At 41.3% G+C, this 25,242-nt stretch overlaps 1 protein-coding gene across 3 annotated transcripts; it reads right to left on the reverse strand.

Moving 5' to 3' along the window:
- abca3b (ATP-binding cassette, sub-family A (ABC1), member 3b) lies at nucleotides 1-24,925 on the reverse strand. 3 transcript variants are annotated; one of them, XR_001662663.1, is made up of 32 exons: nucleotides 24,624-24,925; nucleotides 23,179-23,277; nucleotides 21,389-21,635; nucleotides 19,328-19,455; nucleotides 17,132-17,297; nucleotides 16,727-16,986; nucleotides 16,518-16,634; nucleotides 15,515-15,635; nucleotides 13,899-14,072; nucleotides 13,632-13,813; nucleotides 11,789-11,935; nucleotides 11,549-11,678; nucleotides 11,309-11,463; nucleotides 10,863-11,018; nucleotides 10,557-10,767; nucleotides 9,699-9,849; nucleotides 9,168-9,266; nucleotides 7,506-7,704; nucleotides 7,117-7,423; nucleotides 6,173-6,446; nucleotides 5,874-6,078; nucleotides 5,529-5,748; nucleotides 4,741-4,899; nucleotides 4,485-4,657; nucleotides 4,011-4,145; nucleotides 3,735-3,929; nucleotides 3,453-3,640; nucleotides 3,205-3,375; nucleotides 2,740-2,936; nucleotides 2,580-2,653; nucleotides 632-1,790; nucleotides 1-582 (listed from the first exon to the last, which is right to left on the reverse strand). XR_001662663.1 is itself a non-coding variant. In XM_007556378.2 (31 exons), the coding sequence occupies exons 2-31, from the start codon at nucleotides 23,230-23,232 to the stop codon at nucleotides 1,659-1,661; spliced, it is 5,127 nt and encodes a 1,708-aa protein (XP_007556440.1). In that variant the 5' UTR covers nucleotides 23,233-23,268; nucleotides 24,624-24,925; the 3' UTR covers nucleotides 1-1,658. The 3 variants fall into 3 exon arrangements, 2 of the variants coding, with proteins under 2 accessions (XP_007556440.1, XP_016528995.1); XM_007556378.2 differs by having other exon boundaries at nucleotides 1-1,790; nucleotides 23,179-23,268; XM_016673509.1 differs by having other exon boundaries at nucleotides 1-1,790.
- Between the last annotated feature and the right edge of the window lie 317 nt (nucleotides 24,926-25,242).

Genomic DNA, 25,242 nt, shown 5'->3' on the forward strand with positions numbered 1-25,242 from the left:
GAGGTTTGCTCCCATTTGCATGGAGGGCATCATTTTATTTAAAAAGGACAACGATACGTACAGATTTGACAGGTTCAGTTCCATGGTACAGTACAATACACGCTTACAATGATGCAAATTCCCTTTTTTTTAAAAAAAACATACGACAGTAATTTCAGCAGGAGTCGATCTTCAAGAGTTTGCCGTGCGTACATTTCAAGTGTTCATGCTGTAATTCTTTCAAGTCATTCGCTTAATGGGAAAGAGTTGTGCAAAAACAAAAAAACAAAATGGAAAAAGTACAAAAGAAAAAAAGTCACAAGAGTGAAAATGAAGAGCTTAATAAAAGAGAACGTATTATCTCGCTCGTGTTGGACGGCATGGGGGAAGCGTACAGTCATCACACTGCTGACGTGATTCGCTCGAGTATGAGGAGATGAGCAGATAATCTTATTTGTCCCGGTTTGTAACACAGAGATTACGGGAAACCGGGAGACTTGGTTTAGCTATAATATAAGTCGGAAATATTACTACTTGATAAATGTAGCTGTGAGCATTTCTAGATAATACATGGGGAATATAACAATGCTGACAAGCTTTGATCTGGGGTGTAATATATCATGAATGGGAGAAGAAAAAGTCAGTAAAATACAGTGATGATTATTATCTCTGGTTTGTTTAGAAGTATTCCTTAACTGATTTCCTCCTATTTTAAATTCGGTTTGTTTTTTCGGGGGGTTTTTAGGATAGACGTTAGATAAGGAATAATAATAATGATTATAGGGCAAATCTACATTCAAATAAAGATTTTCACTGCGTCACTTGCACAAGTGCAATTTAATGACCTGTAACAGCGTGTGAGCTAAACAGTAATGGTGAACATTCCTGCTGCTGCACGTTGCTGCAGAAACTGTGACTCCCATTAACTGGAAGAGGAGAGGTACAGACTATAATAAGAAATAATTAAATATAACCTAAGGATTATTCTTCATTCCCTGCTGCTCTCCTCCCGCTGAACTTCATGCTTTTACTCATTCAGATTTCATGCGTTACACTGAAAACAGTCTCGATTTGAGTACGAGTACCACAGACGTGTCACGTTATGTACATCTGGCAACATTGAGAGACTCTTCGGCGTCTGGAGTCCTTCTGTTCAGGACCACATGGAAAGAATTAGTTTGTTGGATAAGGCTCGAAGGTGCACAGCAGCTTCACAATCATCAGTGGTTCACTCTCCTGTGATGACAATCGGCACGAAATCATGGGAACAGAAGTCGTAAAAGTCATAAATAAGAAACACAAGGTCTGTACAAATATTAAACGCACACAAACACACACATTAACCCCCCTCACTACACAGTCCGTAGTGGTTCAGGGTTGCCATTGCGTTTGACTCAGTTAAAAAAAAGGTGCAGATCTAGGAGTTTGTCACTTGGTATAATCAACACCCCACAAGCTGCGATGAGAATCAGCGTTCCTAGCTTCACGCGGCAACAACAAACAGTGTGACTGACCAATTAAAGTCTCATGAATCAGACGAGATGTTCAAGTTTCAGGCTGGACCGTTGACCTTGTTAGTGTTGATGTTTGAGTCAGAAATGGAGATGGGAGCCAAACAATGTCTTTGCTTCCACCAGGTTTCAGGTTGGACTATGGACGGATTCCTGGCTCCTTCCGACCTACTTCCTGTCAGTTTGTGTGCAGTGTTGGAACTGAGCAAAGCTGAGGAACACTTGCTCCAGAGATATCTGGCTCACACAGTAGTCTTCAATGCGGTACTTCTCTTTGGCTGCCTCCAACGTGCCAAACACCTGAACAGAGAAGTGAGAAGGTGAGGAGGAGAGACAACAGAGATGAAGCATGTCTTAGTGAGGAGGTGATGTAATTTTAACCACTTCAAAAGTGTATTTATTTTAAATAATATAAATATTATTATATTTATAATACAAGTATACTTTTTAAAAATATCTTATGCACATTAATTATATTTGTTATGTTGACATATTATGTCATGTTATATTATGTCATGTTATGCATGAAATCTAAATCTGTAAAAGCATATAGTTTGCGTTTATCCTGAAGCATATAAGCAGTGGTGCTGAGCTGGCAACAAAATTGAAACAAAAAATAAAATAAAATTACAAAATTATGTATTTGCCACAAAATACTTAATTTTAACAAGAAAATGTAAATCCAAAATATTCAAAGAAAATAGTCCAATGTTTTAATTATATTGATTGCATTTGATCACATTTGAATATTCCTGTCTATTTTTTTTTTGCCACGTTTCTTTCATGTTATTTTCTAAAATGTACTGTTTTTAATCAGTCGGTTCTGTAAAAGGTTCTTTGTCACATGAATGTTTGGTTTTGTTCCTTTATTAGGAAAAAAGGAAGTAAGTTTTCACTTCAAACATTTTGTAGAACTTAATTTAGTTTCTAGAACCATTATTTAACTCCCTTTGTTGAACTTGTAAGTTACTAGTTAGTCACTCCTTCTCCACTAGAGGGAGCTCTAACACAGCCCATTTGGAGAGGTATGAACTTTCTGTAACATACAGCTGAACCAGCAGCTGTTAGACATAAACATAGCGACTGTACCTGTGCCCAGGTTAGCGCTTTATCAGTCAGATGGTAGTGAACCATTCCCTGGTGCTCATCTTTGAGTTGACTTCCTGTTTGTGGGAGAAAGTCCAAAGTGAGATTTGGTTGCTCGCACAGTTTTGGTCTCAACTCCACTTTTATCCTGACGGCCTCTGACCTGGGAAGGTGCTCTCGATGAAGTCTTTAAAAAGCTGCAGGTCGCCGTCCTCCAGGTCATCCTCCTTGTGGACTTTAGCCAGCAGCGTGTAGCCGCTGCCGAACTTGCTCTTCAGGTGTTGGGGACTCCCGAGGCACTTGAACTGACCGTTTACCATCACGGCCAGCCTGGTGCAGAGGGCCTCACACTCCTCCATGCTGATGCGAGAACACAACCGTTTACGTTGAACAAAATGTGGACAATACATATTTTTATTATATATATTAGTATATATTATTTTCTTAAAAGTAAAAATTAATTTACTCTGTTTTGTTTCTTTAGACAGATTGTTCATAAACAGATACAACTCTCTGGTTAGTTCTAACTTTGTTTGTCTGACCCTCTCAAATTATAAATCCTATCTCTTTTAATAATTCTCTTTTGCTCATTTTTAGCAAACACAGTAAGAGTGAATAAAGAGCTCACCTGTGGGAGGTGATTATTATGGCCTTCCCAGACTCCCGGGTGCGAGTGACAGCGTCCCACAGCAGTCTCCGAGCGACGGGGTCCATCCCTGTGGAAGGCTCGTCCAGGAAGATGACCGGAGGCCCGCCAATCAGAGCCATACCTGCACTCAGCTTCCTCTTATTACCGCCGCTGCACGAGTTCAGACATCTCAGTTAAACACTGCGCGCGCTAACTGCATCACCTGTGCGGGACGGAGCTCCACTCACCTGTAGCTGCGGGTCAGTTTATCAGCGTGAGGCTCCAGCAGCAGCGACCGCAGGACGTTCTCCACGCACCCAGCTACATACTTCTCTGGGATCCCTCTGAGTCTGGCGTACATGCTCAGCGTCTCTCTTCCCGTCATGTGATCCAGCACGGCATCAAACTGAGGACAGTAACCAATGCGCTGCTGCACCTGTGACAGTAACGAGATAAAACCTTTGGTGTCAGATTTCAGCGCCATCTAATCCGCCTTTTTCGCTGGAATGGCGTCCCTTTCTCCGACTCGCCTTCTTAATGTCCCTCAGGATGCTGTAGCCGTCTATGTAGGCGTCTCCGGACGTGACGCTCTCGTCGCCGGTCAGCATCTTGAACGTCGTGGTCTTTCCTGCTCCGTTGAAGCCCAGGAGCCCGAAACACTCGCCCTTCCCCACAGCGAGAGAGAGCCTGTCCACAGCCAGAAGGTTCTCCCCACTGCTGTAAACCTGCGCAGGACGGAGCGACGCGGTTATTTTTACACCTCGACGCAGCACGCACGTTTACACCGAGGCGACTGCGGAGCTCACCTTGCTGAGCTCATGCAGTATGAGAGGGCTGCCGACCATGGACTCCACCACCGGCTGGCACTCCAGGACTCGCTTCCTCTCCTCAGCCACATCCCGGTCCTCTGGAAGGAACGCCGCGTCGTCCAAGAGAGTCACCTGAGGCCCGAGAAAATATGTTAGATAAAAATATGACAGTATTTTTTTTCCTAAATCAGTATAAATCTTAAATCACATTTTCTTTCATTTAATACCGATACTACTTAGAAAAGTAAAAACAAAACAACACACAGTTCCATTAAAAAATGCATAGCATATTTAATAATCTTAGGTTAAAGGTGTTGAATTACTTTTCAGCTTAAGCTACTTTTTCCTCTAACAAGACTGCGTAGTTCGAAAAGAGGAGCTCGAATTTCCACAAATTACAAAATGCGGTGTGTGCAGTTTCTAAAGAAAGAGGACGGTCAAGCTGAGGTATTTTTTTTTTGTTGCCTCCACCTGTTTGCGTTTTCTGCCCAGAGAGGTGAAGAGCCTGCAGACGGTGCGGACACACTGCAGCTCGATGACAAACAGCAGAGCGTTGAAGACGACGCCCTGCACCGAGAGGGACACCAGGAAGCGACCCACGCCAGGCTCTGACATGGAGAAGTAGTTTGGCTGGTATGTGATATCTGCAAAAAGCATGGCAACACCTGTGTTTTTGTTGTTGTTTTTTTGTTTTTTTTAACTTCAGCTCTGTTGAAGCAGAACTTACTTAAGACTTTGCAAATGACTTCGCTGATTTCACTGGAGGTGCAAAACTTTATGAACTCATAGTTCTGGTAGAACTGGCTGAATGACATGCCCAGGCAGTAGTTGGGGAAGATCAGGAACACCTTATCCAATAAGTGCGACAGGTGCACCAGGTTCAACTCTGCGAGAAATAAGGAAGAATGACTGTGAACAGTAATGATGGACACTCTGTTTGCCTTTGCATGATCGTCATCACTGCTTTTAGCTATTTACCCAAAGACAATCTCGAGGATTTTCCACAAACACCTTCCCGCATACAGTTGAAATCACACCTGCAGTTTTCTTACCTTTCCACAACAAGAAGCTTCACACATCCCACTTTAACAAACCAAGCGCCAGCTCTGTGTGAACATTAGCCCTCAATGCCTTCCCACACAATAATAAAGATTATTGTATTTGGTAACAAGAGACAAGAAGAGGCAAGTTCATTTGTGCAGTTTTACTACACGGTACTTATTTCCTGAAGTATTTATGCCTTTTAAACTGTTTATTTTGTCTTAATAAATCCAATAATTTCAGTTTATCTTTTTGGGAGTTTAAGTGACGCATCAACACAAAGTAGGTGGAAAGAAAATGCTTTACAAAGTTCAGTAGTCAGTTAATGCTTGTTTAAGCTTACTTAATATTGAATGATAGTTTTTTCACACACAAATGCAATCATTCAGGGTTCAGTCTGAATTTCTCAGTCAAAAACGGACTGCTCTTTTTTATTTCTTTTTTTTTTTTTGACTTTTGTGCCCCATTTCTCACCTGGGATGGTCATGATGGTAACGGTCAGAAACGTGGCCGTGCCGGAGATCATGTTGAAGATAGTCAGGCGTGTGTAGGCTGTGGCCGCGGTGGAGAAGAAGAAGCTGAGCAGATACATCAGAGGCACGATGGCCCAGCCGTACAGGAGGAGAATCAGGAGAACGTCGATGAGGTGGTGGTCCGCCACAAAAGCCTCGACTCCAAACGCTTGGAACACAACCTGGAACGAAACACGAAAGCACACCAAAAATCTCTTCTTGTGGCAACCAAAACAACCCAAACCGCAGCCACATAATTACTCTCAGAGTATTTCTTCTGTGAACTAAGGTTGGATTTCCCACTGACCAGCATGAGGAGGCACGGCAGTAGGAAGTTGACCAGGTCCCACAGCAGGGCAGAGAACCAGAAGTTGGACAGGTAGACGCCGCTGACCTGCTGGACGTGCTTCGACTTGATGGCGGACTCAGTTACGAGCAGCAGGGCGAAAGTGCTAGACAGCGAGGCCATGCCGTACATCAGGTTGATGGCGATGGCAAACCCGGTCTTACTACTACGGAGGACGGAAATAACAAAACGCAAAGGTTATTCATGGATTTTTCACGCTTCCGTTTCTTTAAATCGGCGACATCCTGTCCCGTACTCACTCTGTGAGCTGGCTCCTCGCAGTCTCAGACAGGTTTCTGGGCATGGGGTAATTGCCCGTCAGGATTGACGCGTTGGGCCCAGCTAGGAGTTTGAACAGAGCATTGTCCACCATCATGAGGGCCGTGGCAGGTGTGTGGTAGCCCTGGTTGTTGAAGTAGGCTGTTGCTTCTGAATAGTGGCTGCTCCTGCCAAGGAAGGCAGCGCCCACCACGCAGCGCTCGTTGAAGACGCCGCCTTCTGCTTTCGCATTGGTCAGGACGTAATTAGTGAAATCTAAACAGTCAAAAAGAAAGAAAATTGTTTCAAATTGTTAATTCCTATATACGTTTAGCCAGTATCGAGTCACTTTAAGTACGCCTCTGCTGCCTTCGGATCATCTGGATTTGTTGTAATTTTTATGCTTTAACGTGTATTTAATGTATTACATAAGGATTTGTTGCGCAAGACTAATATAAAGAGGTGAATATAAATTATACATGTTGTTTGAAGTTTTCAAAAAAATACATTTACATTGTTGTGGCAGCATCAAAGTCATTTAAAGTGTGAGAATGTCCCATTCAAAGTTCAGACACAAATCCAATTGAGAGTCAAGAATAACACATTAATGTTTACGGGCTTTCTGTGAACATTAATCCAGTCTGGCTGACCTGGAGGGATTATGTGCTACTTTGTAATCAGTCAGTTAAATAAAATGTAAAATTTAGTCGACTTGTCTGGTTGATGATCTCTGTTCTGATATTTTACACCAACCTAACCATATTTGCAGCAATTTCTAAAGTTTTGGAGTCCACAAGTCTCTGTACTTCCTGTGCCCTACAGATTTTGTACTGACTGTTGCTGCTTTGAGTCACATAGAGTCTTTGAGATTCTTGTGTGACACTTTTTGGTGGTTTGATCCACTTTTAAGAAAGATTCCCCCCTTCAAAAAAGATCTTTGTCTCACCTGTGATGTTTCTGAGCTCGCCCAGTTGCTCCAGGAGTTGGGACGTATACGTTTCTGCCAAGGAAGAAGAAAGCGAACCCGCGCCTGGCTGCAGGGCCACGGGGACCCTGGTGGGACCGTAGTGGCTGAGGGCCAGCCTCAGCATGGGGGCGTCCTGGTGGTTGGGGAAGGTGCGCGCCACCACTAAGGCCACAACAGTGAAGATCAAAGGGACCAAGAACTGAGCCACCATCACCTTCCAGTTCCTCCAGCTGTACAGCGCCCTCTTCAGAAACATGGCGTAAAACTGCTGCAGGTGGAGTCGGGCCTGTTGACGCAAACCCGGCAGAACTCAGACAGAGCCGTGGATGTTATACGCTGAATGCAACGCGTACCTTCTGCAGTCTTACCCCTGTGTTCAGTTTAATGTTTGACCCGTCGTCAGAGATGAGCGTGCCACTGTCTGTGAAGTCAGTGACATCCGTCAGGCCACTGATGCTGCTGGCGTCGTCGGTGGTCCAGTCATGGGAGCGTCTCTCATGTTGGTACTGAAGGGCCGGCAGCTGGATCGCCTGAATGTCCAAACTAGAATCCACCAGCTTTCCAACTCTGCAGACATAAATTGACCACAGATTTTGTTTTTTTTTTACCGCCAGGATATAAATTTAGTTTTCACAAGAAAAAAAGAAAGAAAAAACCACAGTAGAAAAGTTGACATATGGATAAATAAATTGCTACTTTTAAGAGACCAGTATAGCGATGAGACGTCCTGCGAACAACTTTTTCAGACTTCGAACAGAATACCCAGTGAAAATTAGATTTTGACTTTAAAAAGTTACACATTCTTGCTTTAACCTTTTAAAGCAAGAATGCACTTGCTTCAAGCACATTCTTAAAGCAAGTGCAATGCAAATTTCACAATGCATTATGAAAGTTTTGAGGGTTTTTCTCTCCAAAAACCCCCCCCTCAAAACACAGAGTGCTGCACAATTTCTATGACAGAGCGTCCTTTACTGACCCCTTACTGGTTGAATGCAAGGAATCCAGAGAAACATGCTTGCACTGCTTTTGTAGGCAGCCTGGTCAAGGAGCAGAACAATTAGCCAGTCCCACAGGAAGCTTGCAGCTAGAAACTGTCCATGTCGGATGTGACCAAGACACATCCACAGCACTTAGCAGTGAATAAATGTCACTGTCACCAGCACAATGGTCAGGCCAGCCAGAGACACTCACATCAATGTTTCACAGAAAAACTAAGGAATGACAGATAATCAACATATTTTTGCTTTTAAAAGCAGGAACACAAAAACCTTGTTCCCACTGTGCAAAGTTTTAATCTTTTCTCAGAACACTTCAGGCTTTCTAGCCTTGAAGTTAGAAATCAATAAACCCTTTCAGATCTTGTTTTGTCTCATTTGTTTGTTCAGATAGCCAGAAGTAGGGGGATATTATTATTATCACATGCTGTTTTTGTTCAGTTTATAGCATTCTACTCTCTGCAAAGTGGCAACAAAGTGTAAACAAAAAGCACTCGGATGCATTTTTAAAATTAAATATGAAATCTTTTATTAAGGTTTTTCAAATAGAAGCTAGTCTCGGCACATATTTCATGTTTTCGGTATGAACAGATTCTCAGCAGGACTTGTAAATGATGAGGCTTTGGGAGCAGCGAAGTTATCATTAAAGATCCGGTACCAGCAGCACGCAGAGCCGAGTCCACAACAGAGGAAGCGGCTGCGCGCTAGTTGCCACAGATACAGAACCGAACCCATGAGGAAGCAGAAAGACGTGATAAATGAGCAGCAGGAACCGGAGTTATATGAACAAAGGAGGGAGGTGAACATCAGCTCTGGCTTAGTTTGAACCTGGAGACAAACACTGCTCCAACAAATAAAAGGTGTGGCGGAGGATTTGGTATGTACCGACGAACATAAAGGAGAAATAAAGATGATAGGAATTCTCCCTGAGGGTTTTTGATGCCAAACAGAAATTAGTGCACAAGTTTTGCACAAAACGAATGGAAGAACGTAACCCCGTGAGGGATGAAAATAAGGAAGATCTTGTGTCCTAACCTGAGGAAAACTTCTTCCATGGTGGTCACTGAGGCTCCATAGCTTGCAATACCCAGTTCCTCTTTGTTCATTTCCAGCTCAGCAAACAGCAGCTCAAACCTGCGTGAACACACATAAGAGATGTGCTACACTGGACATCACCTGCTGACTTTCAACCGCCAATGCAGGGGGTCAAAATGTAGCAAGGTCGAAAAAGCGATGGCCTAAAACCACTCAAATTTCCACAATGACGTTCTCATTAAGGAATATATTGTTCTACTGTTTGACCCAATGTGCAAAAATGTCTGTAAAGAGGAAACAAAAATAAAAAAAAAGTAATGATGTTCATTTTAAATGTAATGAGGAACAAATCTGAGCTGACAGTGAACACACCAAATGACTTCAGCTTTAATTGTGAAACAAAATGTACTGCTCATAAATCAGTTCAGAATAATTATGACTCAGTCGCTGATTTGGGGTTTTGTGAATGTAATACCTAGAAGGCCGCCCACACTGTGATTACAAGACTGATCCGGGGGCAGCATAACTTACCTGCTGGTGCTTTCTTTAGGCAGGATGTAAGAGAGCTCGGCTCCGGCGCTGCTCTCCATCGTAGCATTGGGAACGTACATATGAACGAGGCGAGTGATCTCTGATACGTTACAAAGTGAATCTTTGACAATCACCATGTGGTAGCCAGCACCTGGCGAACAAACGCAAACATACACGTTACTTTTATAATAAGTTTTCCTTTACTAAGCAATGCAAAATTGGAAATGTTGAGATATTATATTGGCAAAGCCACTAGCTCACTGATCCAGATCCTTAAAATAAGGAGTGTAAGGAGTGCAATGTATTTTTGTCTATACAGTATATGTATAAGTTGTTTAAATTACTTTTTTATTTGGCTTTGCTTTGCATTTTGTTTCTGTTCATGATTCTTGTCTTTTCCTTTTTTTTCCACAATCATATTTAACTCTCTTGTGGTTTTAGTGAGACGCTCAGGAGAAGCGCGGCAGATGTCACAGTCAGACATTGCCGGGGGGATGGCAGGTGCCCCATCAGACAGTCAGTTCCCAAAACCCCACAAAAAAAAATAAAAAATTCATGAGGGGGCAGAGTGACTATACCAGATCGTGCATAAGGTAAAAAGCTTGAGGGGTCCGATTGACCCCGTCTCTTAAGACCACAGGAGGGTTAAGCAAAGCAGTTGAAGCCTTTACAACTGCTACCTAATCACTGTATTTTAGTTTCCCTAGCGGTCAGGAAAGGTGAAATTAAGTCTCAATGTATAAAGTGGACAGAAGAGAGAGACTGAAGTTGTTCTTAATATAAAAAGAACAAAATGTACAGCCTGTAAAAATCTCTTCAGGCAGAGGCCTGCTGCAGCGCCCTCCACCTTTTACTTACCGTATTTGTTCTTCAGGAATAGCGGCGAGCCGCAGCACTGCAGCTCGCCTCCTGCCATGATGGCGATCCGGTCACCAAGCAGGTCGGCCTCGTCCATGAAGTGAGTGGTGAGCAGGATGGTGCGACCTCGTTTCTCTCCCTGGAGAAGGTCCCAGGTGGCCCGTCGTGCTGATGGATCCATCCCGGACGTGGGCTCATCCAGCATGACGACCTGGAGTCAGGAGCAGAGGAAGTATTCACTGACGAGGGGGGGGGGGGACATGGAGTTAATGAAAGACCATGAAAAGCATTTTTGAAGTTCCTGACCTTGGAGTCTCCAATGAGGGCGATTCCGATGGAAAGCTTCCTCTTCATGCCGCCAGAGAGGGTCTTGGAGCGAGAATGTCGCTTGTCCTCCAGGTTCAAAATGCAGATGATACGATCCACCTCGTCTGAAATTTGCTCCTTGGGGAAGCCTTTTAGCTGTATAAAATGAATATTTACACAATAAACAATAATCCATTTCTATTTACTAGCTTCACATTTTTTTATATTTAAGTCAACGGGCAACAAATAAGTTTTGACCTCCAGCCTAAGAGGCCATTTTCAGCTCCTTTACACCTTAAACTTGCATCTAATTAGACAGCAGTTCTTGAAAACAGTGGCACCATCGGATAAAGAGTTTCATGTTTACCTTTTGGTGTGAGGGAAAGAAATTCTAAGATAATTTTACACTCATAAGTAACTTTGCATGCTGCTATATTGTTGAATACCTGTGCATAGAAGAGCAGATGCTCTCTCACTGTGAGGTTGTCAAACAAAACGTCGTGCTGAGGACAGAGACCCAGACTGCGTCGGATCAGAGCCATATCCTGACAGATGTCGTAACCATTTATGTAGGCCCGGCCACCGCTGGGAGGAAACAGACCTGCGATGCGAACAGAACCCAGTTAGGCGACTCATTTGATGTGCGTGGTCGGTGTTTGCTTCCCGTCGTGTTTGCGACTGGTGACCTGTAAGCATGGACAGCGTGGTGGTCTTCCCAGCACCGTTGTGTCCCAGCACCACCGTGATCTGCCCCTCGAACATGTTCAGCGTCAGATCTCGCACCGCCTGCCGCGTCTTGCTGCCTACTTTGAACTCCTGCCAGAGGGAGATACCCAGAACCAGTGCACACATTACCATAATGTGTGCACACCTGGCACCCAGAGCCTTTTATATACCCAACAGACAGTCGGTCTTCAGCCTCTTACCTTAGTGAGGTGTTTAATCTTTATTCCAGATACTACTCCAGCTGGCTCCTCCTCTATAAACTCTCCCTTCATAGCTTTTTCTGCGTCCTCCTCTTCCTCTTTCTCGTTCACCAAAGCCATGCGAGGGCTGCTGCACCAGTATGAAGGCTGCGGTTCAGAAGATTAAAACAAAACACGCAAGAACTGTGATCAATGCTTGTGAAAACATTACATTTTCACTCACTTACAAATAACAGGGACGAGACAGAGGAAACAAAGGAGCGCAGCTGAGCTGCAGGACTGATGTTTATGTGCACGAGAAGAGAATGTTTCTTCCTAAGAATCTGAGTTAAAGCTCATTATTTTGTCCAGCATCCTCACACACACAATGGACGCTGACAGACGTGCGTCAGCGTCTAAACCACACCCTACTGGCAGTCCCTTGAATTCCTGACCAGCTAAGAAACGAATTACCAGGAGTTTATTTTTGTGTAAAGAAACGCCACTCTGGGATCACGCAAAGTTGTTGTAAAGATAAACCGTGTTTGTGTTGGCTGGTAAGGACTCTGTAGCTTCCTGTTATTCTAACCAGCTGAACCTGAAGATCTCATTCTGGCTGACATGCTCGAGCCTCCCATTTTAAATCTCTTCCAATCTCTCTGCATCCAAACCAGTCTCACAGAAAGCAGATGTCTCTCTTGGGCTCTTACACAGCCCCACTTACTGGTGTGTCTGGAAGAAGAAAAATGCATTAAACAGACCAAAATGACAACCGCCGTTCTGTGTAAAGTCTTTATCAACTAAACCTGTCAAAGGGTGCCTAAAACGAAGAGAAAGGAAAACCTCCCCGCAGCGAGGCAGCAAACGGATCCATGCACTCTTACCTTATGTGTTTCAATGTGTTTCATGGATGCTCACTTATTAACAGTAGCATTGGCACCATATCAGTCGTAGACTTGTGAACGTTTTTTTTTTATGTTAACTATTAATTTATCACTGTTAACTATTATCAGTGCCGTGAAGTTCAGGGCTTCAACAGCACTGAAGCCACATCAAATAACAGCCTGTCCAAGCAGTGGAGGGCCTGTTCCTTTCTGTCTTGAAGCTACAACTAGCATTAATAACGTAATATTGTCAGAAGGGGAAATCCGTAAACTCTGCTGCTACTTCATGTTTGTTTTAGTGGGTGAAGTAACTATCTATCAGCCACTGAAACGTTATCCACGTACCTCTACCTCAGTCTCTCTTTTTTTTCTTTTTTTTTTTTTGCTTCATTATATTTTGTGTTATCTTAGACTCAGCAGTGCATTTTGAACTTAGATGCTTTGTAACAGTTTGATTTTGGAGGAGACCTTCAGTGTTGTTGCAAATGTGAAGAAGGGATGCACATTTTTTTTAATTATCTTAAATTTCTGCTACATTTTAAAAAAGAAAAATGTTGATGCTATTGTTAGTGTTAGCTTGAGTCCTGGAGAGTTGAGTCTAAAAATTGGTGCATGTGATACTTTACTGGTGCAAACTACAATTAGAAAATATTTCTGCTTATCAGCCTGTCTGTTTTATATTCTTAAAACCCTTTGATTATTTCTGATTTACGCTTAAAGGTAACAGTAGTAAACATACCGGTTGCTAAATTGGATAAAGCACTTGTAGTTTAGTGTTTTTAAATAAAAGAACATTGATTTGAGTCCAAGTTTACAAAAGTTGTGCTGAAGCTTTAGGGATTTTTATCAACCATCATTTTCAGGCCTTATTTTTTGAAGCACCAATTAAAACCATAATTGACAAAATACTAAAATATCAATTTGCACTCTTAAGCCCCAGAAGTTTCTTTTGCATCTGGTGTTATTGATGGTTGGCGTACCAGTAAAAAGAAGTAAGATGGAAGAGGCACTCCGTACTCTCCGGGAAACACAGCCTCCATGTACCAGGCCACCAGGCCGTAAAGCACCGAGTCAAACAGCAGCAAGCACAGAACCTGGGCCATGGAGAAGTCGTCGTCCACCGTCACCGAGTCAAACAGGTTTGACCACTGGATTCCAGTACCTGAGGAGCAAAGAAATGATAATAAATACCTGAAGTAACAAAAAAAGTAGCATTTCGGGGGGTTGAGTTTGATCAAAAACCTCACCTTTGCCTTCAAACATTCCTATAAGCTGTGCTCCCATGGCCATGGCCACGTTGGAGATAAGGCAGGCCGACACTTTTTGAGCGTGGCTCAGTAAGTCATAGCGAGGCCACAGGAACAAATAAGGCAGGTAACTGAGGAAGTAGATGAAGCCGCCCGCTGCCGCCGCCACGTTGGCTAAAAACCATCAGAGAAAATGTTGAAAATCCATCGTAAAAATGGGAGCAATCTCGCAAAAGAAGCATCACAGATATATGCCGCTGGCTGATAAAATTCAATAACATAAATGAAAGCAAATAGCTGACAGGCAGAGGATTTTGTGAGCTCTTCAAAAAGCCATTTCCTTGATTGGCAACGTGAATCTTTCCCGGAGATTCAGATAAAACATTAAGGGAGGAAAAATGGGGGAGGAAACGAAACTGACAGACTAAGAGCTGCTTCTGCTTCCAACTCCAATAAGCTCAACATGAACCCATCAAAGACCACTTGTAGCAGCCAATGTGACATTCTGAGCTCAGCTGGAACATCCATTGATCAAACGTCATTATCTCTTCCAAAAAAGTTCATCTGTGGGTGGGCAAGCCCAGACAGCTGCAAATACAAAGGGAAGGGGGAGGGGGGGAAGGGGGGGAGTCTTTGCTGGGAAAAAAAAAATAGCAAAAGAGGTCAGTGAATGAGACATTTGGTTGAATTTGTTTCCCCATCTTCTACATTGTTGCTTAAGAGTAGCAACAGTTGCCATTATTTAAATGAGTCAGCTTATCAACAATGCACAGGTCAGGAAAGGTTGACTGAAGCGACAGCTGAAAATAAGAGCAAGAGAGGTAAAGTAGATCAAGATTACCAAGTGAACTTCCTTATGCAGATAAGAAAAATATGTCACAGGTGAAAAACCGCAGTGAGGTCACATTTTGAAACAAAAAAAAAATAAAAAATCAATGCACCGATGTCAGTCTTAACAGAGTAAATAATTAATCTGAAGCTTTCCAAGACCTTTCTCCTGTAAACATTTCCAGGTGATGTACTCAAGATTACTTTTCACGTAATGAATAACAACTTGTGTGCGACTGTTGTAGCAAAAATCGGTTTGAAACGGCTGCAGTTTTTAACTGCGTTGTCGGAGAAAAGTTAAACGAAATGGATTCTGGTTTGATGGATGGACTTTGGGTGAAAGAGCACAGAAAGCAGAACAACTTGGAAGTGAGAAAGGAGAGGTTTACACAGCCTGCTTCATCTTTGAGGTTATCAATGAAATGCTGAGATTTAAAATGACCACAAAAGCCTCCTACTATGTGTGTTAGCTAAGATTTGCTGTAAGCAGAACATTTGTGATCTGGGAAAAAAAAACCCCACTTAAGTTACCTTTAAAAATTAAAGGTAATTGAATCACTTAAATTACATTTAACCATTAAAAGGTATATATGATGTGTGCATATAAAGATTACACATATTTCTAAGTCATAGTTTGAACTAAGGGGGAGAATCTGATAAACTGCAAACTGTTGTACAACTTGTGCTTTTTGGAGAAAAAAAAATATCATTTGGTCACATGTGCAGCACAAGGAAAGCCAGTTAAAAGGAACCTTAATTACCCACTACAAACAGACAAAGCCGCCCACCTCGTGAGAAGAAGGCACTGATCATGAAGCTGTAGTTGATGGTGGCCACAGTGAAGACCAGCAGGAAGACAAAGACCAGGGTGGGGTCACTGTAGTTCAGCACTGCACCGTTAGGACTCACCTAAATCAACAACAGGGATTGTCAAGGAGGTGCCCGGCCTAATGCATGATTTAAACTGTGATGAAAGGGATTTTCAAATAATATGAAAAAGAGGCAGAAAATTACAGGACAGAAAACCCAAGAGAAAAATCTCACCGAGTGGAACTTTCCGCTCACAATCAACTGTAAAGTTTCACATAGACACTACAGATGTAGCACCATCCCACAGAAGTGTGTGGAGGTGTCCATTTGCATGTTTTTTTGGTGCTTTCAAAATGCCAGTACTGTGAAGATATTGGCAGGCAAGGTTTTATTTATCTGGCTTACAGATCGTGTTGCTTAATCTTACTTTTGTCTGTGATTGGCAGCTGCCTGTTTTCTATCAGCTCACTTAAATACCTCTGCTGCTAAAATTCACTTTCAAACAAGCAACTGCAACTCAACCTGCCTTCGATAACAACATACAGGAGATGCAGTAAGTTTTAAGAATAAAATAAATAAATCTATCAATCCCTGAATTTAGCAACTGCACATTTGCTAATTGCACAATTCTCAGCAACTGGGGCTTTTTTTTTTTTTTACCTCTGAGGCAAATAAATAATCTAATCTAATAATCTAAAATTATATTTGATCTTTTTTTTTCTTTTTTTTTTTTGCATTTTGGTAAATCTATGTTCTTTATTCCTTCTGTTTCTCCTGGAGATCAGATGTTTCTACATGATTCACTGAGAGCACAACCTTTGTAGTCATTTTGCTGAACCACCACCTAAAAGCACTGAGCTCTAAGTTACATTGACATTGTTTCATTGGATCCGTGCACGCGTTAAGTAAACACAATAGTTACGATGATGTCATGTTATTTTTACATCAGAACAAAGGGGATTGTTTTAGTCACAAACTCACCCGGATACAGAGGAGCAGAGTAACGAAAAACACTGAAATGGAGAGGAAGAGGAAGAACATCAGGAACCATGCGCTCCAGTGCAGCCAGTTACTGAGGCCCATCATCCTCATGTACTCCTGAAACGGACAAGCAAGGCGGAGGTAATGTATATGTTGAACGGCTGAACTAATCATGCAAGCTACTTTCCCACGGAGGCACGTAAAAGTACCTTGAGCTTCCGTTCCTTCTCCTGCACCACAGCTCGCACTATGTTGAGGGACGTGTAAGTGAAGCTGAGCACTAAGAGAAGAGGCAGCTGGTTCTGAATGGCCAAGATGAAGACATCATAGATAAAGCTGGGGTAAGGAAAGCGTGACAGAACCACCCTGGTCTGTTTCAGCAGATGGTCTGCTCCAGTACTGTTGTGGGATCGCATGATGGCTTTGTCCACTGCGTGCTGGACTGCCAGAAAGCCCTCACGGTAATAACCTTGGTATAAAAAAATAAATTAAAAAAAAATCATTGAAGAAATGATTCACTGAAATCTATAGAGGAGCAAATCTATCAAAATATCAAAATCTATGAGGATTTTAAGATAGTTAACCACAATTTATGCACAAAAATTGGTTGTCACCTGGTGTCCCACCGTCCTTGTCATGCTGCTCCCTTGGCCCTGGCAGCTGGAAAAGGGGAAAGAGGCTGAGAGTATGCCAGTCCAGGTCGCTGTTTGGGCTCAGTTCAGACTTCTCCCTAGGCGGGGCGTTGCGTGGGGTGAAGGTGAAGCGCAGGTGGTAGCTCACCTGTAAGTCAAGAGAGTAGAAATTAAATAAAAACAGCAAAATCACAATCAACTTTAGAGCAAAGCTTAATGCTTAGTCTCTCCGGTAGAATCTAAGGCTCCTTTAAAGGTTTCGTTGACTGGACTATATGCTTGAAGGTGTCACAATCTTCTGTTCAAACAGTTATATGAAAGGACCCAGAATATGGTTATATGTAACCTCCAATGTGCTTTCAGGAAGAAGACCTGTTTTGTGTCCCGGAAGTGAAAGGGTTTTTGATGAGAAATGTGAATCTCAGTCACAGAACAAAAGAAAAGGATCTTATGAAGATGCTGGTACGTAAATAAAAGTCCTGCATCGACATCACAGACACAGAGGAACAAGTCAAATAGTCTAAAATGAACCACAGAACACCAGATTAAAGTTTGCAAATGCACTTTTGCAATGTGATGAAACTAATCTGTGGCTAAGGGGAAATTTTTTCCAAGACTGAGAGCACCAGCTGTGTATGCTGTGTGGGTGTTTTGGAGCAGAATGGATTGGTGCACTTCCTAAAACCAATGACATCATGAGGAAAGAACATCATATTGTTACCTTCTTAAAATAATGGCCCAAGTTATTTATTGCCAGAAGAAGATTTGAGTTAAAAAAAAAAAAACACTTTTGGCAAAAAAAAAAAAAGTGACTTAGGCCATTACTTTAGGAAGGTGATAAAATGGACAAATTAAATAAACATCTCAAGAGATTGGGTGTTAGTGAGTCAATTACTCAGAGGATGCTGCCAAATTAGCTACAAAGTGGCTTAAGGATGACAAAGTCAATGTTTTGGAGTGGCATTCACAAAGCCTAGATCTCAGCGCTGCATGAGATTAGTAGGCTTAGTTGAAAAGGTGTATAAGCCTGGAGACCGGACACAGTAGCACTATTTCTGTCATGAACAACGGGACGTAATACCAGAAAACGCTTGTGAGAAGATTCCAGAAAGAAATCCAAAACCTTTGAGTCAAGTCATAAAGTTTAAAAATCCATTCTAACAAATACTATGGAAATCAATGTAAAATTCTGAATTTGAAGAGATTATTTTCAAACATCTGCAATATCTTTGATATTTTTCCTGGTACTTAGCAAAAAATAACTAGAAATAATTCTAGTAATTTTAACCGATGTAAAAAAAAAATTTTCTGATTCAATGTCGGTAAGAAAGAAAAACGGTTGTTTGCTTCTTCTCTTTAATACAGTGTATTTAAAAATCTGGTTTCAACTGTAAATAAAGACCGACTAATTTCAGTGAAAACAGAAAACTGTGAAGTTTCAGTCATGTGAGAATAGATTTGTAGATAAATGCTTTATCTACAAATCTAAATAAACCTTTGTATAGCTGCAAAACTGTCTGTGGTGGTCAGCCAGTTCAGCAACTTGAGGTTTGCAGCATTTGACTATTTATATCTTATGAGAAATGGAACCACATATATTAGGAACTACACTGAAATATTATCCACTGTCAAGTTTTATGAGTTTTATCTAATTCTTCTTCAATGTATTACTTTGTCGCTTTGATTAATGAGCCTCTTAACGCAATACTTTGTAAACAAAAGTTAAAAAAAAAGCTTGAAAGGAATGAATGCTTGTATGTGAACAGTTTATTGTTTTACATTAGACTTTGTGCATTTGTAGCCTCAGATTTTATGACTGTGACTGCAGGTGAACTGAAGTGAAAACAGTGAAGGTGTAAAATGTAACGATACAGTGGTGATATTGGTGATTTACTCTAGTCAAGGTGCATTTCCTTTTACTGCGGTAAGCATCGGTGTTTCCTTTACAGCACAGAGCTCTGCTCTTCTAGTTTTTCTGGCTGCGCAAGAATAAATGTTATATCTCAACAGTTAAAACTCTCCAGAGTCAATGAAATCAGACTGGATTCTTCCTCCTGTTCAAGCTGTCAACTCTGAACCAGTAAATCAACAACATTTTAAGGAAGTGGACCAGCAACGCTGGTTTATCTCCTCACGTACAGATGGCATGGGTGTGATAGAGCGTGCGATGCCTTTTACCTGCAGGGGTAGGGGCTCGTCGTCATGAGTGAAGGGGTGCTCAAAGATGACAGCAGCCAATATCTGGTGCGACTGAGGGTCGGTTCGGACGTGCCTCTCGAACTGCTCCTCTGTCTCAAAGCCACGCACTGCGACCAAGACAAACACAAAAAGTGGTACTTCTCTCTCATGTTCGACTGTACCCATGTCGGCCTCTTGGTTTCTTTGTTTCCCTCTCACGAGCAGGAAAACAGTCAAGATCTGGCTGCCATCCTGAGTACCGTGACTTCCCCAAACAGAGACATCAACAATAGATTATTATTTTTAGTTTTCCCCACAGTGTTTATTAAATTTTTTTTTTTTCCCCCGAACTTGTCATTTTCTATTCTTCTATCAAACAAATACAAAGATATTGTGAGTACTGTGCACAAACTGTAAGCATTAGATCGGTGCCAGGGTTAAATCTGGGTTAGCCTCATAAAACAAACATTGCGTAAAAGACTATCTGAGGGAATGGAGGGCAATGCAAGTAGCTGCCAAACCAAAAGTCTAAACAATAATCACACAGGTTGCTGGCAATTTCAGTACAGCTTAATGAGAGATTATTGTGCCTTATTTACTAGTGGGCAAACATAAAGAAAGCAAATGTAACTCCATAAGTAGAGAAGAAAATAAGAGTCATATTTTCAGCACCTTGCAATAGTACTTTTAGCCATTGACTTTTTTTTTTTTCACATTTTCTCTTGGAAGCCACAAATTTCAATACACTTTAAGAGTATTGTATGAGAGTAGAGCACATTTGTGAAGTGGAAAGATAAGCATGCATTGCTATCAAATAGTTTTACCACTAAAAACCTGAGAGGTCTGCTGTGCGTTTACATTCAAGCCTTTCTTAATGCATTCAACACGCACTCTTTGCAACAATTACCAATTCTCTACCAGCTGTGCGTATGCAGAGATTGAAATATTTTACAATTCTTTGCAAAGTGGCCCGAACTCAGTCGGACTGCATTTAGAATCAAGTCTTGCCACAGATTATCAGTAGAATTTAGTTCTGGACTTTGACTGGGTCATTCTAATACATGGATATGCGTTGATAAGCCAATCCACTGGAACTCTGCCAGTATTTTTATGGTTATCACCGCACGAGAAAGTGAACCCACACCTCAGCCTAAAGTCTTTTGGAACCTGCAACAGGTTATTTCCAGTACTGCCCTGTGTAATGCTGCGAGTCTCTGCAGCTCCTCCAAAGTCAACATGGACTTTGGCTGCTTCTCTGATTAATGTCCTCATTGTCCAAACTCTATAAGATTCAGTGGTTTGCTGATGTGATGTACAATACTATTTCCATTTTGAGACGATGGGCTTAACAAAGCTCTGTGAGACGTTCAAAGTCTGAGGCTTTGGGACTCTACTGGCAAAAAACATTGGAAACCACGTATCCTTTTCCCTGTATCTTTGTTACTGGCGTTTACAAAAACTAGATTACTTAGTATTTGTGCAGATCACCGGTAGCAGTAGTTAAATATGAGCCCACTGTTAAAAAAGCATTTTATTTTAGGCATGCTATACATGTGCCGTGCATGTGACAATAACATAATGTAAGCCAGTGAATTACCCTCCAACTTTGCCTTTTTCGTCTGTTTAAATGATTCATTAATAGTCGAGCTGGGATCTCACATGTCTGACCACAGGGAAACATGTGAAGACTAGTGCATTCACCCAGCTTTGCTTTTACACAGCAGTCTGTCAAAATGAATCCAAATGTGTCAGAATGTTTGCGGAGCTGTCATGTGTCCTGAGTGTTTGTTTGGAGAACTAGTCGGGCAGACAAAGTATGTACGCTTATGGAGAGACCAAAGAGACGTTATGCTGGTGTCTTGAGGGAGCAGACAGACATGTTATCCCTGCTGCCTTTCGTTCCCTGTGTCCAGCTGATAAAGGAGTAGGGTGTGGCGTGTTTCCTCTCCTGAGAGCTGTTTCCAGAGGAACCAGTATTCCCAGCTCCGTCCTGATCCACAAACATTGAGAAGCCTGTGATATTTGGCCGCATGCCTGTTACCCTATCTGACGATTACCCACCTGAGTGCAGGGACAGGCTGCCTCGGACGTCCTCCGCCACCTGACGCACCACGCTGGAGTTACTGGGCACGTAGCCCAGCTGCAGGTCTCGTGAGATGCGGCTGGGTAAAATGTTGACAGGAAAGCTCTCGTAGATGGTGGCATTTGGGTAATCCTGAAAAGGCACCTTCTGACGCAGCACGATGAGGATGGCAGAGAAAAGAAGCGGCAAGAGGATCTCCACCAGAGTTACCAGAATCTGACGTTTCTGGAGAGGAGAAAGTGGAGAATTTTTTTCGATAGCAGTCAGCCAAGTTGAGACATAGATTAAAACAGAAATACGTGGAAATAAATAAAGTGTCTTGCTAACATGTGCATATCTTTCAGGTTCAGCAGGAAATCTAACGCACTTTAAAATAATTTTGACTTTTTGAAAGTGCCATAAAAATCCAGAATGCAACTGAACATCAAAATTCTACAATTCCTTGGTTTGATGCATAAAAACTCCCCAAATAAAATACATTAAAGCATGTTTTAGTGACATTTGGAAAAATTAAAACAAGAAACACAAATACAAAAAAGCCAAATGTATTTTATGGCACTTTCAAAAAGTCAAAATTATTTTAAAGTGCGTTAGATTTGTTTATCAGATTATTACTTCTATTCAGGAAAAAAAAAAAGTGTTTGACCTCATTGACCAGTAGTTAAAGCATAAAGTGAGTTGAACAGTTTCAGGAGACTGGATGTTTATTTTCAAGGCCTAGTCTGTGTCACAACTGAAAATGACATCAGCATGAGATCAGTGAAAAAATTGGACTTTACTTTGAAAGATGGGAAGGGTGGATTTAAGCAACACAGCATGTTAGAAGTCTCTTCCGAAACCAATTATTTCTCTAAGGCCAAAAAATTACATAATGTTTTTGCAGCTTTGATATTGAGTCATTATCTTAGTATGTAAACACAACATGGAATTAAGATAGACAAAAAAAAAAATTCCCAAACATTGAGGCTCACATTCAGTAAAGGAGGGTAAAAACATCAGAGTCAAAACAGTTTCATTTCATCCTTTGGGGGATAAAATGAGGCAAATTCTAAGCACTTCTGTTTAAAGCTGAATTTAAAAAAAATAAAATAAAAATTAAAAAAAATAGGCCAAATTTTTTTCTAGTTTACATTTAATCTAATTTGCTTTCTGATGGAAATTCTTCAGGAATCACAATCTCACACAGACGTCTCCAGAGGGTTTAATATTTTGAAGCACGTATGATTCACAGCCAACAGGCCATTCCATTGCCCAATAATCTAACTTATTGTTGTCATTGTCTGATAATAATGTTCTGCAGCTACTATCAGTAACAGACAAACAGAGCTGTGCCAGTATTCTCTGTGGGTGGGAAAAATTAAACATTGTTGAATAGTAGAATGACTTCCTATCATCTGTACACTGTCAGCCTTCGAATCTTATGATATGGTGTTCTGGGAAAACATCTGACTTGTTTAGTCTCATGATTTATTTCCCAATACCTTTAAAATCTTAAATGAAGGAAGACGAGACGGCTCATGAAAGCTCTATAAGGAAGAAGAAAGCATGTGACATAACGCAGCTTTACTTTAAGGTGGCTGGAACATATCTGACATTGTTAATGCAAAATGTTAGTCATTTTATTTTATTTATGGTGTCCAAAAGCCCATCACTTAAATACTGTTATACAAGCTGCTCCACCGTGAGCTCAATCACCTGCTGACAATACGCAGTCGCAAACCCTGACGGGACCTAATAAGGACAGAGAAGGGTTGAATGTCCTACTCACCTGCTGAATATAATTTTTCCACACCAGCAGTCCAAATTGTCTAGCGATAGCCATAGCTGAACAGACACAAGGCACCAACCAGCCAGCTTTCTGTAGGGGTTGAAAAAAGAAGACATTAACATTTGCCAGGGGCTTTACCAGTTTTTTAAAGGGGCTAAACTATGCACATTTTTTTGAAAATGCCTGTAAGGGACTCTGATCTCTCAGTTTCCATTTCAAAATGAACGCAGAAAACAAAAAAAAAAGAGAAGTGAAATTGAGCAATCGACAGTATCATAATTACCAAATTAGTTTAGTCATCTTAAATAGTTACGAAAGTGTTTCTTTGTTGAATTGCTAAAAGAAAGCATAGGAAATCCCCGTCGTGTAGGGAAGCCAGCAAGCGCATGGAAAAAATTTTCCCTGGTCAGATAAAACCAATTATTTATTCTTGATCCTATATCAAAATCCTATGTGTGGCTTTCCCTACTGTGAAGCATGGTGGTGGTTGAATGATACTGTGAAGATCCTGGAATGAAACATGCAATAAGCTGCAAAACACCTGAGATTGGTGTGGAGGTTCATTTTCTTTCTACTTTACGTGCTACTTTATGCTGGTCATCCATACAGTTAAAAATAAAAAAAAAATATTTACACCGATGGAAGCTTTAGATTTTAAATTATCTTTAGTGTTGATAATTATTTAGACATTTATCATAAGCTGTGAAAAAAATGTGGAAAAAAAAGTTGTGATTGCAATGTGAAAAATAACTATGACTAAAAAATGTTATTATTTCCCACAATTTCGAATTTTTAAAGTCAGTTTTTACCACATATGTCAATACATTTCTAACGATAAAAAAATGACCTATGCAAATGTAACTATAGGGATCAATTTGTCAGGTATGGTAAAAAGAAAAAGAAGAAGAAAAAAGAAGTGCTTGGTAGAAAATAACATCATTTTTTCACAAATGGACCACTGTTAAACGCATTTTTGCCTTATTTGAGCCTATGCATAATCACGTAATTAAGTCTGAACGTGTAATAACGCTAACAATGGCAGCATTTGTCTGACTTTCGCACGATTCTATTATTATGATACTTCTGGGTTTATGTTACGTATTCGTTGCCTAATTCAGTTTAAAAGGTCATGTGCTATGTGTCGAAAAGACAACGATTTCTTTGTTTATCTGTTTTAGTAAACAATAATGCCTTAAAAGACGTGGACCCTTTCCTGAAAAACAGAAACTGTCTTTCTCTTCTCTGATTGGCTAGAGGCCGAATTCTCGCTCCTCTGATTGGACAATACAGCTGCTCGTCAATTCCTAAGGGATCTCATGAATGCAAACGATGGAGCTAGGTAGAAACGTTGGACAAAAACGAAATATTGATGTCTTACATTTAACTGCAGGCCCGTAGATGGAATTGACGTTTTAAAGTTTTATGACGTAAATATGAAGAGTTACCTTAAGATCAAACAGTTTCGGAACATAAACGTTGGTCTTTCGCTCTTTATCTCTCTCTCCTCCAGTCGAGGTGAAAACAATTTCCTCCTTATTTTTTCACTCCGGTCCGTAAAACATCACAGCGAGCCTCACTGTCGATGTGCGGCTGCATCTGGAGGGGCTAAGCGCGTTGGCGGCGAAGCTCGGCCGGCTGCTTCCCTTCCAGTTTGCTGCCTGCCAGAGAGGCCGATGACATTGCACCAGCGGCTGGATAAAGTCTGTAAATTCATCCACAAAAAAAAGCCAGCGACCGACAAACGTCAACAAAACACTGAACACGTGACCACCCTTGGAGCGTCACGTGATTTCATCAGCAGCTGGGATTTTGTTTTTTTTAAATATTTCAGTCCTGCATTAAATCATTGTAAAAACTAAAAATGTATTTTAAAAATACAAGATAGGCCACTACAGTAATAATATATGTTATACTCATTTCCGTCATCACTAACAATGACACTTTTATTTTCAAGCATTACATCCTGTATTTTTCTTTTGGCAAATTGTAAAATTGTTGTAACACTTGGTGACAAAAATGTGTCCCAAGCAAACAGGAAGATTCAGACTAATGAAAATGAATTTT

This window comes from Poecilia formosa, unplaced genomic scaffold (genome assembly GCF_000485575.1).
Source record: "Poecilia formosa unplaced genomic scaffold, Poecilia_formosa-5.1.2 Scaffold78, whole genome shotgun sequence".
In the NCBI taxonomy this organism is placed as follows: Eukaryota; Metazoa; Chordata; class Actinopteri; order Cyprinodontiformes; family Poeciliidae; genus Poecilia; species Poecilia formosa.